This window comes from Atta cephalotes (genome assembly GCF_000143395.1).
Source record: "Atta cephalotes unplaced genomic scaffold scaffold00002, whole genome shotgun sequence".
NCBI classification, from domain to species: Eukaryota; Metazoa; Arthropoda; class Insecta; order Hymenoptera; family Formicidae; genus Atta; species Atta cephalotes.
The window spans coordinates 5789345-5807772 of NW_012130066.1; the positions used below are offsets into that span (position 1 = coordinate 5789345).

The 18428-nt window shown below is 39.9% G+C and overlaps 1 protein-coding gene across 1 annotated transcript; it reads right to left on the reverse strand.

The window, feature by feature from the left end:
- Positions 1–1837: 1837 nt before the first annotated feature.
- LOC105620960 (homeobox protein cut) lies at positions 1838–18016 on the reverse strand. The gene is given in 8 exon segments (XM_012202438.1): positions 1838–3525; positions 3840–4113; positions 4201–4861; positions 5289–5637; positions 14318–15126; positions 15128–15255; positions 15258–15544; positions 17950–18016. Coding segments are annotated over 8 exon segments (4263 nt in total).
- Between the last annotated feature and the right edge of the window lie 412 nt (positions 18017–18428).

Sequence of the window (18428 nt, forward strand, 5' to 3'; positions counted from 1 at the left end):
TCGTGGTAGTATATTACGTTACGTCGTATTAGTATAGTAGTAGTGTAGTAGTAATAATATAAGATAGTATGTGTATATATATATGTGTGTGTTGTGTGTGTGTGTGTGTGTGTGTGTGTGTGTGTGTGTGTGTGTGTGTGTGTGTGTTGTAATTCTTTGTTTCGTATTCCGAAGTTTCTTCCATTCTTTTCCTTTGTACAGATATTTACATATGCTAGAAATCGCACGAATTCGCGCAATCTCTCGCTTCGTTCAGTGAAATCGGCGTGCTTGTTCGTCTTTTGCTCGCACGCCTTTTCTCTTTATGTATCATCGCGATATAAGCTCTATCACATTGGCTTTATAAGCCACATTGTTGTCACGACAATGATTCTAATAATAAAATAATGATTACTGATATAATAATGAGATTAATAATAATAATAATAATAATAATAATAATAATAATAATAATAATAATAATAATAATAATAATAATAATAATAATGATGATGATGATGATGATGATAATAACATAAGCCTAATAATATAGTAATATAAATATAATATAATAATAATAATCAAAAAGAATATTAAATAATAATCATTAAAAATTATAATCATTATTCATCACCAATGATTTTAGTGCAGCTAATAGTTTCCAACAAATAGACAAAGGAAATTTAAATAATCATCTCGTGGAACGAATAAATTTACTTCTTTTTTGGTATTTTACATTCTGCAACGCCGTTCAACATATCAACGTAAAAATAGTAATCGATGACAAGTGCTCTTGACAACTGAGAATATTTAATAATGATAATTATATAATAATAATATTAATAATTTGTAATTATATATAATAGCAGTGATAATAATAACATTGGTAACGGTCTTAAGTGATCATTCTCGCAATTGTATAAATAGACGGATAAGCAAGAAGTAGGAAAAGAGAAAGGGAAAAGGGAAAACGTCGAGTCTTAACCGAAAGAGATAAAAAGGTACGTAACTGGAAATAGAGAGAGAAGTACAACATTAACAGCTTAATCGTTATGGAGGATACAGGGAGGCGAGTATAAACAATAACATGAATCACAATTATGCAATAATTATTAATCGGTTGTTCCGTCGCGCGAAATTGTCGTTAAAAATTAATAATAATTCGATCTAACAATTAGTTATTGGGAGATTGCACTGTGGCGAACCCGGACCACCTCCGTTTTCCATGCATTATCTAGTCCGCTCCTAGTCTCCCCTCCTCTGGAATGATACCTCATCGATCATTCATCAACGGGAGGGGTGTCATCCGAAAGCGAAAGCGGCCGGGGTTCTCTCGAATTTCGAGCGAATTGCAACGAGAGCCCGTCGTCCTTCCACAGCCGGCCCCGTTGTACTTCACAGTCCTTTAAATGATACGATCTCGCCGTTGACCCGCGCGCACCGACACTAATTTCGTAACACTTGCCCCATAGAAAACGTCACAATATGAGTCCTTTTGATTGAGCTCCGTTCAGTTTTGATCGTTTTGTTCTCCTCGCGCTCGTCCATTAACCAAGATATCTTCTCGTTTCCTCTTTGATGACATCTTTTTAGATTCTTTACGTTCGCCTCATTATGATAATGCCCTCGTCGTAGGCAGGACTCGCACGATCGAGTCCTATAGCTGGTTTTGTCATTTAAAACTTAACTAGACCGGTAATCCTCGCGGAACGTCTTTTCTTATAAAGCGTCGTTTTGGCATATTTCAACAATACGACCTTGGAAACACGTCAGACACTCCGCTCGAGTTTCAACTTTGTCCGAAGAAGAAACACCGAGCTCGCGGATAATCCCATGGAATTTTGTGCCTTAAATTGTCTTAGTAATCCCACGTTTCCTCCGGTTCGTGTTTCACCACGTCCTTCGGACTTTCCTCCGTGGACTGTTGCGTTTGTTGCGCTGACGGCGGTCTGAGCGATGTCGCTGGACTGTTTTGATCAGATTTTGGACTGGGAAGCGGACTATCCCGATCGGCTCCATTGTTGCCAGACACGGAAGAGACATCACTTTGAGCATCTTCTTCATATCGATCTTGCACTGGTGTCGGTTCAACTCTTATAGTCTCTTCAGCCTCTCTTTTTACTCCATAATCATCCGTCTGCATCACACAAACTCCATTGATGATAACTTCATCGCCTGTTCTCGTTGGTTCTTGCCACTCCGGATTCACCCATTGTGGTGCCGCGGGTTTTCTTCTATTGGACCTGACTGTCGTGGGTGCCGTCGGTGTTTCTGTAGGTTCTCTCTTTATACTACTGGCCGAACCTTCCGAGTCTTCACTACCTAGATTACTCATCGCATCGTCGACATCTTCGTCTTCGAATTCTTGATTGGGCTCTCTCTTTAGAGCATTCATTGAGAGGTCCAGACCAGAGCATTGTTCTTTCAATGCATTACCTACCAGGGCCGCTAGGTTGGGATTAAAGTACGGAGAGTAAGGTAAAGGTACATTTCCTAGACCCAGTCTCTCCTTTTGAATCTCCAGCAGTCTTTGGTTTAACAGCAGTCTGAATTGAACAGGATCGAACGGTTGACCAGGTTCTCGCGGCGATTGCGGCTCTGGTTGGCCGTGAGGTGTTTGTTGCTTCAGTCTCATTCGATGATTGTGAAACCAGTTTGTTATTGTTCTCGATGACAAGGCCAGTTCACTAGCGAGGAATTCGATGGTAGCCACATTGGGATAAGGATCCAAGGCGAAAGCGAGTCTAAGAGCTTCTTTCTGTTCTTCCGAGAAAAGAACGCGCTGCTTCTTCCCGGTAGTAGGTCCCGGACCAGGTGATGCCGCGTGATAGAATTCGGCTGTGTCGTTGCTTGAAGTATCAGAGCTGTTATCGTGACCAGGACCGCTGCTACGTCGTCTCTTGTTCGCCTCTCGTCGTTCATTCTTCAATGCTTGTAATCGATCAACGTTGTGTGCATCTGACAGCCAAAGCTGCATCCTAATGAAAGGCTCTCGACCTTTTATACTGAGCATATGCCATGGTTTCGGTTTGCTCAGTAACTCGCTGACAGAGCCTTGCGACAGACCGAGAACCGCTTCACCGAAGATCTTCTGGCCGATATTGTTAGCTAATAACGCTTCCTTGATTTTTGTTGTGATTGTCTGTGTGTCGAGATCCTGCGTAAGGGCGGCCATCTCGTATACGCTTGGTGAAATGTGAGGATGAAGACTTCGAAGAGGCGACGGTGCCATCTGATGATGTGGCGAGTGTAATGACATTTGTTGCTGCTGCTGCTGTTGTTTCTTTTGGAGTTCTTGCATGCTGAGTTGAGTATGAGGATGATGAGGACCAGGTGGTGTCAACATCATTGGTGGTGGCGGTTGTGGATGTTGTGGATGTTGAGGACTTTGTTGTGGTGGACCGAGTTGCATCTGATTTTCCTGCTGATGCTGTTGCGCCGCTGCTTGTGCGGCTGCTTGAGCGGCGGCCTGCGCCTTCGCTGCGTTCTGAAGCTGTTCTTGAACGAGTTTTGTTGGTGGCATAGGTTTCATAGGTGTTCCGCAAGCTGTAACAATAAAAAATTCGATTTAAAAAATTTAGCAAGTATAAAAGTAAATTTGATAGTCCGAAAGCTCATCTTCTACGGACGTCAAACAATGCAATTTTTTTACTTCTATCAAATATCATATAAATGCAATTTTCAACTCATTCTATAATAAAGTAAAGTTGCGTCTCTATATTACAAAAATGTCATGCTTATTTAAAGTCGCTTTTCATCACAACAAGATACACGACAACTTATCATGACGTCGTGCTTGATAAACATACTAGAGCTCCCGAACTACGTTGATAATAAAGTAACAAAACATCTATATTGACCTGAGTTAAACTTACGAGGCAGGCCGCCGTAGCCGCCGGTCCTCATTAGCTTCTCCGGGGCGATCTTGTATTGACTGGCGACGAGCTTGTGCACCGCGTTGTCATCTTCGAGGAACATTTTCATCCGAATAAAGGGCTCTCGACCTTTTTGGGTCAGCATATGCCATGGTTTTGGACGCGCGAGGAGGTCTGACACTGATCCCTGAGATAGACCCAATACTGATTCGCCGAATAGCCGCTGTGAAATCGAATACTGAGACAGCTGTTCCTTCACCTGCACATTAATAGTAGGAAAAAATTTGAGATTAGATACAGTACAAACAATAAATTATACAATTAATACTCGTACCGTGGCCCTTACCCTTTTCACAATATCTTCCGTATTAAGATTATTGTACAGGTCGAACTGCTGTTGCGTGATCGGAGGAAGCACAGCTTTCAGCGGTCTTTGATTGGCCGAATGATGAGTTGGGGTGGACGGTTGACTTATCAGACTGTTCGTGATGGAGGCCATTCTCTGAAGAGGACTGGCTGCCGCCGCACTGGAGAACTCTTCGTTGGGTGTCATCGCAGGGGGAAGTATGGAATTGCCAAGCGGTGAACTTGCGCTAGAACCGCCAGGCGTCGATTGAGGACCCGTCGATTCTTGCTTCGGCCTCACCAAAGAGAACGCACTTCCGGCGTGTCTCATTGCCTCTTCCATTTTCTCTTTTTCTTCTTCTGACACACCATTTATCATTTTATTGCGCGGATCTACTTTGCCTAAACTCAAGTCCTGAACACCACCGCCGCCATTCGCGGCTAGATGATGTTGTTGAAGAGCTTGTTGCTGAAGCGCCAATAAACCTGGTAATCCAGGCAATCCTGGTAGTCCAGTCATCGAGGGATTCTGACCTGGTGCGGCATTCAATTTTTGGAGCTCACGGTGATAAGCGTCCAATGCTAATCGAATGTCTTCCTGGGTGCGCTCGATACCTTGAAGACTGCTCTGCGTCCCACTGAAAAAATGTGGAAAGATCGCGCTACGGTCAATCGAGGTCATGTGCTGTCCTCAATAATGATCAATCACGGTTAACGTAATCGCACATATAAATATTATATCATCAAAACTGTCAACTTCAAGTTACATTTCACATAGAAAAATCTTTTTTTTTTAAATATGTAGTCGAAATACGATGTATAGTCGAATATGTACGTCATATTCGAATGCATCGAGCATTTTTATTTGATTTAGATAACGTAGAAAGTTGCATCACTCAAATAGGCTTTTTTTCTTAGCACGAAACGATGATTTGCTCTTGACATTTCGTGTCATATCCGAGCAGGACATTAATTCGATGTATTTGTATATTATCCATTTAGTCATCGTCATGCATTGGCAGATATTGTATCATTCGACTGCGATATAAACGTTGTAAGAAAATCCACGTCATTAATCGTCGATCTTACCTAGGGAACTCTCGCGGACGAAGATTCTCCACTCTCGTGCCCATCAGCTTAGCCAGTTCTTCTTGGTAAATCCTTACTACCTTCTCCTGGGGAATGTCGTCGTTTTCGTACTTCTTCAGTCTCCTATTTTGGCTGTCCAGTCTGTCTTTGTTGAACGGACTCGGGCAACCGATTCTGTTCGGACTCTTGCTGTCAGCATCGTTCGATACTTCGTGCTCACCTCTCATTTGCATATGGCTCGATTCCGACAGAATATGTGCCAATCTTTCATCACTCATTTCTTGCGGACCACTATCCTGTGGTCCACGTGCGAATGCTGGCATTCCTTGTTCCTTGCCTGAAACATACTCTACGGGTGAGGCACAACTTGTGGTGTATTCTTACTCAGTTTGGTTGGCTTAGAAATATAATCAGATATATATAAAAATAAATTTGAATGAAGAACATAAATAATTCGCGACGCGGTGTTTAATTGACTTTTGGTAGCAGTATTATTTTATTATTTTCGCTCATTTTCCTCTACTGAATATATCTTAAAAAAAATGATGTTATTTTTTTATATCATACAATATATAAATATGTATATATTGTAAAATCTCTTAAATTGATCTTACAAATTACATTTATTTTCTAATGAAGAACGTTTATTCGAAAATAGTAACTTATATTAATAATGAGTCATATTTGGAGGATGATTTTATGTTCCTAAGCAATTAATAATGCGCGCAATCGATAACTGCGTGCTGAACCCGAAGGCAAAGTATACTCAATGACGATAATTAAAATATCCTCTTCTGGACCCTCTCCCTTGCGGTCTTTCCCTTGCACGTCGGCAGGAGTGTAGTCCTCCTACGTGTTTCCTGTCTAATTGACCAATCAGCTGCAAGATTCAGACAAACTACCGATCATGTCTTTGATTGCTTTCGCGAGCATTGCACGCGAATCGACGAGAGAAAGTGGCTTGACACGCGGCATAAGAATCTCGTACGTATTTTGATGGTGTGGAAGAAGAAATAATCTTCGAGCGATTTATTCATCAAGATATGATGTTCCTTACTTAAAAGTGCGCTCGCATGGAATCCACTGTATTTCTACAATCGTGACTGTAGTGAATGATTCTTACTAGATTTGAGAGCTACGTTTTGTATCATTATCTTGTATCATTTGTGTAGATATGATTGCTTCTAATCCTAATGCAATCGCAACGTCAGCGGCGAGTGCCGTATTAAGAAGAAGAATAATGTCTCTTTTTCATCGCTTCTCTGATTAGAGTATCATATAGCACACATCCTCCATGAGAAATTTAACTTCCCTAGCAATAATACATGTAAGTTGCATTCCATCATATTATATGCTCTAACGCTGATAGATAATGGTACCTTCGTCAGAAGAAATCGACAAGCTCACCGATTAAGATAACAATACGAGTAGTGAAATGTTCATGCAATTGACAATCAGGTGGGTGGTTCGAAGCATTCAAGTGAAATCAAGAAAAGAGAGAATGATGACGTATATCCGCGCGATCGCGCATTGTCGCAACTTTTGAATTCCTGCAACAAACTCGTGATTATGCTTTTTTGCTCTCTTCATGTACCTGAATATACATATAAAATTAATAATGTTCTTTCGTAGAAAGATTCTGGATTTGTTAACATCAGCTGCTATTAATAAAGCAATTTCAAAAATGAGAAACTCAGCAGATATCATGATGATCGATATAAAATAATCCTCTTGGCAAACGTAGGTAATTGGAAATGTGTCAGAAAGATTGCTCATAAACAAATATTATAAATTTTTATCATATTATAAATATACATTGTTATATACTGGCAATTTTATCGCTGAATTCGGAGAAGCATGTGTAACGATTATGCTACGTATAGAAAATGTTTGCAGGAGTACATCGAGATAAAAGAAATGAGGTCACTATTACGTCTTTTCTATAAGCCGTCTACGATCCCAAAATTAGCGCTATCATTATCGAATGAAATATATCATTTGAATTGCGGTAACAATAGTAATATTTGAAGCTCTATTCGAGGAATCATTAAGTTGTAATCACACAACGATTGCCGATTGGATTATGGCCGATTGGTAATTGGCTGAAAAATAATCACCAGTCACAATATAATTCAATTACAATACTAGTATGATTATGGTTTTACATAGGTTTAATTAATTAAAAAAAATATTAAAATGAATGAATTTCATCGTCGGCTCACAATTTTGTTGCTGCATCTAAACGCTTGTTGATTGCTATTATTGAAGATAATTAATTTTGATATATGTATAGCACTTCGAAATTCTATACTATTATCGTGCAAATCAAATGCTGCCACATGACAGCGTAGCTCAATCTTGTTGGAAACTGACGGTGAGAGAGTTACTTGCGTCACTAACATCTTCCTTTCCGTACTTCGACGGCATCACGTGGGAAACCTTACGCGCATCGTACGGAATCATGCGCGCCAGTTGATTATTACGCTCGAGAACCAACATCCTCCGGCAACTTTCTCATAGGAAATCTAGAATAAGTAGTCGGGCAACAAATATTATCGGACAAACGCGATCGCGGGCGATACTTTATACGACGCGTCCAACCTACGACGGTGAGCGTAATTCTTTACTTATCATATATATCCACAGACATTTCTCATTAGCTCAGATACAATGAACAGTATCGCCGCAATTTCACAATATTTCTCTCAATTAAGAAATATTTTTCCACAAGTTTGCTTAATCACGAATCAACTTGTGTGCTACTTTTTAGGCGGCAAGTATAGCGTGTGTATCGCAGTAGGTTTTAATGAAATTAGATTTAGGAGTATTTCATCAAGTTTCTGAAGGATGTTACATTATGACAGGAAAGGCGTTAGAATCAGACTTTGAAAAATATCGCGTGAGTACATTGTATATTCTCGACAGTTGGATGATAAAAGATTTTCATCTCATCGCTACTTCGATCGCTCACACATGCGTCAATTTCTCACGGTTTGAAAAATCTCGATGACGGGATAAAGTCGCTTGGAAAATGGCCCGGTTGTTTACGCAACATCGCGGTATATCCCGCATTGTTACGAGCTTTGCGCACTAAATCCATACTTTTCTCAGCGATTGCGCGCCCGCCAACTGGCACCTTCGTCTCACCTGCGGATGGCGAAACGTCACAGACGACGTGCGTCTCGATCGCGGCATCAAAAGACCGGTTACGGAGAATCGACGAAAGAAAGAACAATCGCGTCTGTTCGCGGTATACAATAGGCGCGACGACAACGCGCGAAGGAAATGTTCGCGTATGCGTACGCGTACCTCGTGCGTGTTTCGCCGGAAAGGAAACCATATCGTATACTGGCGGCAATTATATTCGCGCCGTAAAATTGTCTCGACGCATGCACGTGCACGCGACGCGACCTGCGCACACACGAGCGCGCACGCGGCGCGAAATAAGAGAGAAACGTCGACAATGGACCTGATTACAAAATCTGGAACGATTTCGTGGGAGTTCGCCGGTAACGGTGAGTTAAGAAATTCACCTGATTGTTGCGGGAGTTACGGATTACGATGCTTCCGAGCGCTACGCGGGAGTTGCGATTCACGATCGCACGCGGAATTTGTGAAGAGCGCGCGTACATGCATCGTGTATGGAAATCTACGATCTTCGCGTCAATGATTTTTTCGTAAAATTGGCACGTTAACTCGGAGAGAATCGTGTATATTCTGTTATATAATATTTAAGCAACGTTGAGATAAATACATCCAATAATTTCATTATCTCGATGCTGCTGATGAAAAAAGAAATGAATATTTTGTGAGTCGTCCACGATATGCTAATTCGCTGATCAGTACTTCAGAGGAAATATATTAACCGTAATGATGTTTTTAAAGATAAGCAGAACAAGTACATTGTTCGTATTTTACCGTGCGCATTCCATTCATTTTGTACAGTGCTTCCAAATGCAAATTTAAATATCTCACAGAATGTCGATCGAACAATTATTAAGTAATTTAATTAGCAATACAGCGACATGCTGGAAATATAAAATAAGTAACGAAATGCCAGTTTCTTCAAATACTTAGTTAAAGTATCAATTTCAAGGAGAAACTAGATGTTATCGGCGAGCTTATGATTGCATTCACATCGAATCCTCGTTTGCATCATCGTTAAGAACCAAGACACGTTTACATCCGAAAATTCTGAGCAGGTCGTGTGCACATAACGTGTCTCGTCGCGGCGAGGTGTCAAGATGTGGAAGGATACGAGCGATATATGAGATCCGATAAAATCGGCGCGCGAGGCGGAGCTAATGAACGAAACTTGTTCGCGCGGGATACAGTTGGGAGCGTTGCGCTCTGCAACCGTTTGCGTGCACCTGTGCGCGCACCTGTATACAAGAAGTATTTTCCTTGTTATTTTTGCGGGTGGAGGTGTATTGTTACAGTTTGTTCAATTAACGGTGAGATATACAACGTACGTAGACTCGCGAGGCATCGTCGTGTCGATTTCTTTCTGAACAACTAAGGAATAATCGATGTTGGTAGCAAAAACGTAGTTTCGAATTGAACTATTTCTTAGAAACCACTAGTGATTTATAATGAATTAATTTCTATTTGTATAGACAGATAATTTTAAAGATGTATGTATTACATTTTAAAGCATTACTAAAAGTATTAAAATTTCATAGTGTTCTATTATTATGTCTAGAGTATCTATGTAAAATTGGAACATTCTCTTATTGATTTAAAAATCTTGGTTTAATTATTTAATATTTTTGTTTGCCTTGATTCTTATATTACGTGATTCTTAAATCACGTTTTGTATTATTTGTTTGCAAATTTAATGAGATCATAGCGTTACGAATTAAATAAAATTTTTTATATATATTAATAAAATTTTAATATTTGTGCAAAAGTTTATTTGGATCCACTTAATCATTTAACAGTTATTTGCCTAATTAAACTGCAACAAAATATGATCATTTTTTTGCATAAAGCTATTATTTGCAAAAAAATATTTGTTTTATTTTAGGATATATTTATGACAAATTTTTTTTGATTGATATTAGTTGATATTCACTTTTAGCTGATTTTTGTACTGATATTCTTCAATTAATTATGCAGTGATATTATACAGCCAACATTATATACCCTTAAGAATCATACAACAGAATTCCGTGACACTCTGATTTCAATCTGTACATATAATTAATTCACCTTTTCAGATTCAGATAAGATTATTTTGCGATTAAAAATTGCTTAAAAAAATTTCAATTACAATATCTTCACAAATAACAAATAATTTTTTCATAAAAATTGTAATATAAAGATAATTCTTCGAACGACAGATGAACAATCAGCTGGTCTTCTGATGATGACCTCTGTGAATCGTAATTTTAATTTAATGTGTATTTGAGTATATATGTAGTTCAACTGATATTGTCACGCATAAATATTACATGAATTTTGAAATCGCTGTCGCACTTCGATAATGTTATCTCTTTTTCGGATCGGGTCAACGTTCGCATATGAAATACTTTTATAATCGCAATCGTTAGGCGAATACTTTTCTGGGTTCGACACTATTCTCTATGTATACTTTGAGTTAGTCGTTTCTTTTTAAACGCCTCTAATTAGAAAGTGAGAATAATAAAAAAATCTATTTATGCTCTTTCATAAAATGCAATAATTATATTAGTTATAAAAGCATAAATTCTATCATTCGTACGGAAATCATAGTTATATGACTATGAGGCTCGTAACGTTTCTCGCTGCGGTTACAAATCATCGTAACTATGATTTTCATCCGTGACGGTCGTCGCGAAAAGTCTCCGGGAGACTCCGGCGGATCGCACATGTGCGACGTGCACTCACCGCTGCAGGAAACAAAATTTTGCAATAAACTGACTTGGAGCTAGACCAACTATGTTTATTACGGTAATCTCGCGTTGTTCTTGGTTGCGCTTAGATCAATTGTGTTGTAGCGCTCCGCGCAAGCAATAATATACCACTCAAACGTGCCGTGCTGAATAGTGGGCCAAGATCCAGATACGTTTGTCGTGGGATTAGTAGTTTCCACGAACGCACGATTTTTGCGGCTTATCTTAAGCGACTGACTGAAAGCTATCTGCGTAATTTATATAGCCGCGATTTAGATCATCGGAAGACTCGAGAACTTTGAGCAACGTTAACTGGATCCAAATCATGTCACTCTGAACTACACGCGAATAAATTCATTGTCAGCACTATAGCGAGTAAATTTTCGTGAAAATTAACACGCTCATAAATAAGTATGAGTGTAAAGATTGAGGAATATCGCGTGAAGCAGACTGTAAAGACTAATAGAGCCTTTGCTTGGTACACAATAATTATGCGCACGATTTACGTGATATCGGATAAACTCTGTGATATTTTCATAACAAAAATTGTGAATTAATACAGAATCATTTTGACTCAAAATCAGTAGCTCACTATTGTTATCATTATTATATAATAGTAACAATTTTTAAATGTACAATTTTTAATGAATGATAAATAATAAGATGATCACAAAGGGGATTCACAAATCATAATAAAGCTTTCAGTGACAGGTTGATATTGCGCCTGTGCTTGTCTATAGAGCACGCGATGAGTCGTTAGATCAGGTATTTAGCTCGACGCAAACTTATCTTAACCGACACCTCCACCAAAGCTAGGCGGCGCCTTTCAGGCTTTATAAAGTCACTGATTTTTGCCCATAAATCACGTCTGATTATAGAAGTTTCGGACATTACTCCAAGTATATTTATGCTATTGAATCGCGGCGAATTTTCGTTACGATCACAAAGGGCTTATGACCATGATTCATACGAACAAACGGCCACAGTGAATAATTAATCTGATAACTAAGAGAAACGCATTGATGATGGTGTGCTACATTTTTAATACAGATTTTAAATAATTGATTATAACTATTTTTGAATCTAAAGAAATTTAATTGTAGTATCTATTAATTATTTATGCAATAACATAACAGACCTCAGTTGTTTAATACACGAGCTATATATAAATGTGGTTTAATTGAGGATTAAAATAAAATTCTGAAATAATATTTCGGCGCTAAGAAATAATATTTAAAACATATTAACAATGACCATTAATATTTTTTATTAAGATTTTTTTTCCTTTGATGCTTTACTTGATCAATTTCGATCGTATTAGCAGTGGTTCTTGCAATTTTGATTTACTGCCGCTCACGCCACGAAATAATACACGCGTCCCTGTAATTTTACGGCTGACGCATCGAGAAATGTTACGATCCCCTAAGTTTTTGTCACCGGTTCCCTCCCGCCACCCTATGATCGCTCTAACCCTTCATTCCATTTGTGTTCCGTCCCTCCCTCTCTCGCGTGCACTCTGTCCTATCCGCTGTAATGCCCCGTGATTGTTGTTACCAGAGATCCGACGGAAACCGACAATCCATTGATGCGGGACGCATGTCGTGCTCCGACTGAATTTTATACACGTTTTATTTCGTCACCGGACGTGAAGGGAAAATGATGGCATTGAGTCAACATCCTGCGCGATTGATATTAATATTTACAAAAAAGCGGAAGGGATCGCACGGTCGTATACTGCGAGTTCATTTTGTGAACGTACGTCGCTGTTGCGAGAGCATTTTGTGAATGAAGCGCGTGAAAAAAAAATGATTACGATATTACACTCATGTACTTGTCAAAGTTAACTCTATTATCACCGAGAATAGATGTTTTTCTAATTATTATGAGTGTAGTTATGAGAATGTTCACAGCGATGCCAAGATAAAATACCGTTTACTTACTATAGCAAAGCCGTAGCAAGCAGAAAAGTGTAAATTACTCTCAGATAATAAAAGAGACTATTTAGATTTCTATATTCTCTACTGAATCTTCCTTTCTTCCCCTATCTGTTCCCTTTCTATATACCGCGGAGCCCTTTATACATCTCACCCCTACCTAATGCTCATCCGGGACTTTCTATTCCCAGGAGCTATTAGTCTAAACAATATGGCTGCCAAACGCAGCATACAATCGATAGCGGGCAAGGTATGCCAACGAGCTGCGTAATTTAATTAAGAGTTGTTCAAGTCTAGATATAACGTTCTTTTTCATCAAATATTGAGCACAATGTAACTTCGATAATAACACGATATAGAAATATAGCGAAGTACTTTTTATCTCATAATTATACAAGGATAAACTTATTGTAACTATCAAATCTTTGTGTATTATTATTGCAAGGTCCTACAAAATCATAGATTATTTTACTGTAGTAGACTTCTATCAATGATTTGTAGGATTTATCAGCCTCATTCTTCTAACTTGTCCATAGCGAAAGCCCACGATGTCACCAACGCATACTTAACTCCCTAATGATTCGCATGTACACGAAGAGGGATGAAATCTCTTGAGCGTTCCTTTCCCGCGGTACAGTTAGAGGGAACGGAAATACCATCAGGTCCCGCGTTAGAAAGGCCGAAAGGTTAGCTGACAGCTCGTGGTTAGTGATTCGGCGAGATGGATTATTGGCAGTGCGAGGCGGAAGATTTTCGAGAGTTAAGTTAATCGACAAATTCGTCGTCGACGATGAAGGCAGAAGTACATTGTGAATAACGTTATAGGAATTGCTGTTTAATGTCTCAAGAATCGAAGACGGAATATGATTAACAATGTAATTACACACTTAAGATAGCAAATTATTCGATCGCGCATTCTCGAATGATCACATTGAACTTTATCATAAACGATTTATCGCGTTTATGAGGCATGGAAGGAAGCGAAATTAATAATGATTGCCACAAGTATCCGCTACAATATGGCGGCATGTGTAATTACGATGTCTCGTCCGTCTTCATAGACATCAAGATGTCAGATGACCCAGCCTTCGTCGTGTCGGACGTTACGCAGAGGCGCGTCGAGAAATTGTACGAAACGATTGAAACAAAAATTAAAAAATTTAGTGAGAAACGGAGAGAGAGAGAGAGAGAGAGAGAGCTGGAACTGATGATCAGTACTCACCTTTCTTGGGGATGAGGGACTTGAGCAGCATCACGGCGTTCTCGTCGCAAGCCCAACCGTGCATCTTCCGATAACTGTCGCGGCCCTTTTCGGTTAACTTGTCCCAAGGCTTAGGCTTACTAAGTAACTCGCTGACCGTGCCTTGACTTAGCCCGAGAACATATTTGGCGAATAGTCTTTGACCGATATTGTGTATCGACAATAGTTCACGCACCCGCCTGGCTATATGAAGAGTGTCAAGATTCTGTGAGGCGTATTTGTCCATATTATGACGCAACATTTCCTGCAATCTCGCTTCCATAGGATCTCCCTTTGGAATGAGGGATTCACCCAGCCGACCGGCCATACCGGCGGCACCAAATTCGTCGCCGAATCGGAAAGGATACGTTCGATCATCAAATCGAAACGGACTCTTCAGCGTATCGAGAACGCTTAGTCCGCCGATATTGTTATTTGCTAGATGATGGCTATTATTATTATTGTGACATGATTCTTGATCAGGTGGACTCTTCGGAGGCGGTGCACTTGGTACGCCGGGTGTGAGACCGCTACCATTGATGGAAACTGAAGGGGTATTAGTTTCCACCATCGACGTCGGTGGCTGGAAGCTCGGCGGCGATGTCAAGGCGGTTGTGGAGGAGGGAGTTGGAGGAGCTGGTGTTTCATGTCCCGATACTGGCGTTGGCGCTTTCTCAGTGACATCTAAACTGCCCAAGGATGTTGTACCGATCGGTGTGTTCGATTTCACCGGAGTGTTTGAAGTGGACGATGGATCCGCACCCGGCGATGGAAGATGATTTAAACTACTTGGCGTTGTTGGCGGGTGTAAACCCATGTGCGGTTGGGCTTGTTGTAATTGTTGTTGCTGTTGAGTTAATTGGCTTAGTTGAGATGGCTGTGATTGTTGCTGCTGTTGCTGCTGTTGTTGCTGCTGTTGCTGCTGTTGGCTCATGATAGACCTTTCCAATGTCCGCCTCCAATTGGCTACGATTTCTTCACCGAGAAATGAGCCGAAGGTCTCGACGTTCTGGAGGGGTGGCGGGAAGAGGAGGCTCGAAGTCGTCGAAGTGGCCGAAGAGGGCGTCGGGGTGGAACGTGGAGGGAGGGAGGCTGCTGTCGGAGGCGGTGGCGGTGGTTGCTGGGAGGACACATGGGACGTAGGTGGCACACCTCCGACCCCGTGGGGCGAGGCGGTCGAGGCGCGCTGCAGGGGTGACGATAATCCACCTGCAACCACCAAAAACACAAGGGAGCCCGTCAGCACGATCTCACGCGTACATGACATTCAACCTAACTTCGTCTCGCGCGATGTTGGTCCCGTTCTGATCGCCAGTTTGTCCGCGCTGTTTCTTTCGAAGTGCAAAATCGATCGGTGACCTCGGTTCTCTTGATCATCTTCAGAGACGTCGGATGACCGAGACTCTCTTTTTCGACACTTCGTCGGATCATAATCCACGCTTGAGTGTACAAACGAGGAGCGACGTGGACGCCAACGAGAGGAAGACTGGTGGAGACGTTGCCAATCGCCCGGAAAGAAATCGTGGACGTAAGGATACCGTCCATCTCGCGTTGAATGTTGATCGCAATGACGCGTCCGGATTTGAGAAATCACGTCAAATAGACACAATTCTTTTTGTCTTGCGACATGTTTGTCGCGAATATCAGAGTACGAAATATCGAAGAGTTGAGAACAAAAACATAGCTGTCTGGGAAGTATTGTGTAATCTTTTAAAGTATCATCGATGGTCTTGAAAAGGATTTTATATTGCTACGCGATTTCGGCATATGAAATGTTTGAAACCTTTACGTAAATACGGTGCTCTTATTCCATTACGATCGAAGGAAGTAATAGCGGAATCGGAAAGATAGGAACGCAAGCGCCGACGACGTAGAAGGATGGATTCAGTTTGATTTAGAAGGGGCGACACGTTGCAGTATCCCTCTGGCTCTCTGCATGTATAGGGTATCTCTTTCTCATTCCCTCTCATCGTCTGCTCTCTCTGTCAGCTTGGATCGATTCATAATAAACTCTGTCCCCGAAACAATGGCTTGGCCCGGACAAATATTGCGAATATCGTCCACAAATTTGCGTGCACGAAGTTTGCGTTTCCCAGTATACGGATGGAAATAGGAGAGAAGAGCGGTTTAGAGGACCCTTTACGTAGACAAGAGAGGAACATTTGGAATATTTGATAAAAGATAGGATAGGCCTATATGAGAGAAAGTTAAAGGGCTAACGTGTGTTCGGTTGCATTAGTACCTTCCACGAATGTACGTTAATATTAGCGAGAGAATGGCTCGAAAAAAGTGCAGTCTAAGCAGCCAAGTCTGGAGAGATGAGATATATGTATGAGAGAGAAATAGAGACGATAGGCATGATAAAACAAAGATAGACTAGATTCTATTTTTGTTTTATCATTCCTATCGTCTTTATCTCTCTTTTTCTCTCTCGATAGAGAGAAAGAGAGAGATAAGGAGAAGTAAAAAGGAAGATAGTATGAAAGACAGAGAAAGACAGAGAGAGATAGAGAGTCAGAGAAAAGTGCGAACACAATGGCAAGCAGGGTTATTTTTGTTGTTTTCTTTTCCGATAAGCTCCTTCAGTCATCCCTCGTTTATTCTATAGAAGCGTTCTTGCGTCCGCGTTGCGTGACTCGTGTCCTTTTCATTGTTACTCGATGATAAAGCCCGTCGACGGAGCCTCGAAGAGAGAGAGTCGGGGACCGAAGATCAGAGCGGTTGCGCAAGAATTAGAAGCAAGATCGCCGAGGTGTGACCGATCTATCAACACCTCGTTATTTTTTTTTACTATTCTTTCAATTTTAGAACAGATCCTTACATTATGATCATGTATTTTTTTGCATAAATATTACATAAATTTATTTTTATTTATTTGGTCCATGTATGCTCTTGATTAATTGACGTTATGATCCATATATAAGGTGTTTAATAAGTAACAACAAAATCGCATAGGAGAAAAGTCCTCTATCATTTTACAATTTTCGCAAAACAGTTAACAAGAATTATCTAATTACAAAAAATTGCTGAATATTGATTTTTAATAATTTTTCACTCAGTACTATCTCATATTGTATACTATCCCATGTGGTAAAAATAGTTGCTAATATAAAAAAATGCAGTACTAAAAAGCTGATAAAAAAATTTTCAGAACTGTATGAGAAGAAAATAAACACTTTTTGTCACTTGCTATTTTTCTGTAAAATTAGTTAATACTTGAATAAAAAATTATTGAAAGTCAGTTAATATTTGATGATTTTTAGTAATAATTAATAAGCTATCAATTTTAGTAATAAAATTGATATCTTATTAATTATTGCGAAAATGGTAAAGGATTTTTCGACTAAGTTTAATCCATTCTATCCCTATGCGAGTGTTATCGTTATTTATCAAACACGTATATTTGGAGATATTTTTTAATGTTACAATTTTTTTGAAATGATTATTTTTAATATAAATTATATTACAATGTGCTGGAAATCTAATTTGATTTTGCAATTCCGCGTTTTATTCTTTTTTTTAAGTTTCTTCAATGTCTTACAATTAAAATTAAGTGCTTCATATATCTTTATATGTAACGATTTTTAAGTAAAATAAATCGTTAGTCCACTTACCGAGTGCGTCGGGTGTATTGGAGGGTTTCAAGTTTTCGGCTTGTTGGAGCGCTTTGAAACGTTCCATAAGAAGATGTTCCAAGCTCTTTCCAGGTTCACCAGTTGGTATCTGCGAAAGGTCGACTGATCTCAATACACTGATTTCGCGCTTCAGATCATCATAGTCCCTTTGCCGTTCCAATTTGCTCTCCAATCTGTTGATGTGCTGCCTGCGCACTTCAAGTTCTTCCTCAAGCCGCGCCGTTGCTTGCGCACTCGTCTCCTGAAGGCGTTGCAGGCTCTGCTGTAGCCTGGACACCTCCTCAACCAACTGGTTGATCTAGAAATAGCAACATCGACCTCGTTAAGTGCCTGATAAAATTATATTCGTGTAAATTGCAAATCAATAAAGTAATGCGTATAGATTTAAGTTGGAACATCTTAAATGTTAATATTCCTGATGTTTCGCCCCCGTTATGTTTATTAAATGATACTGATGA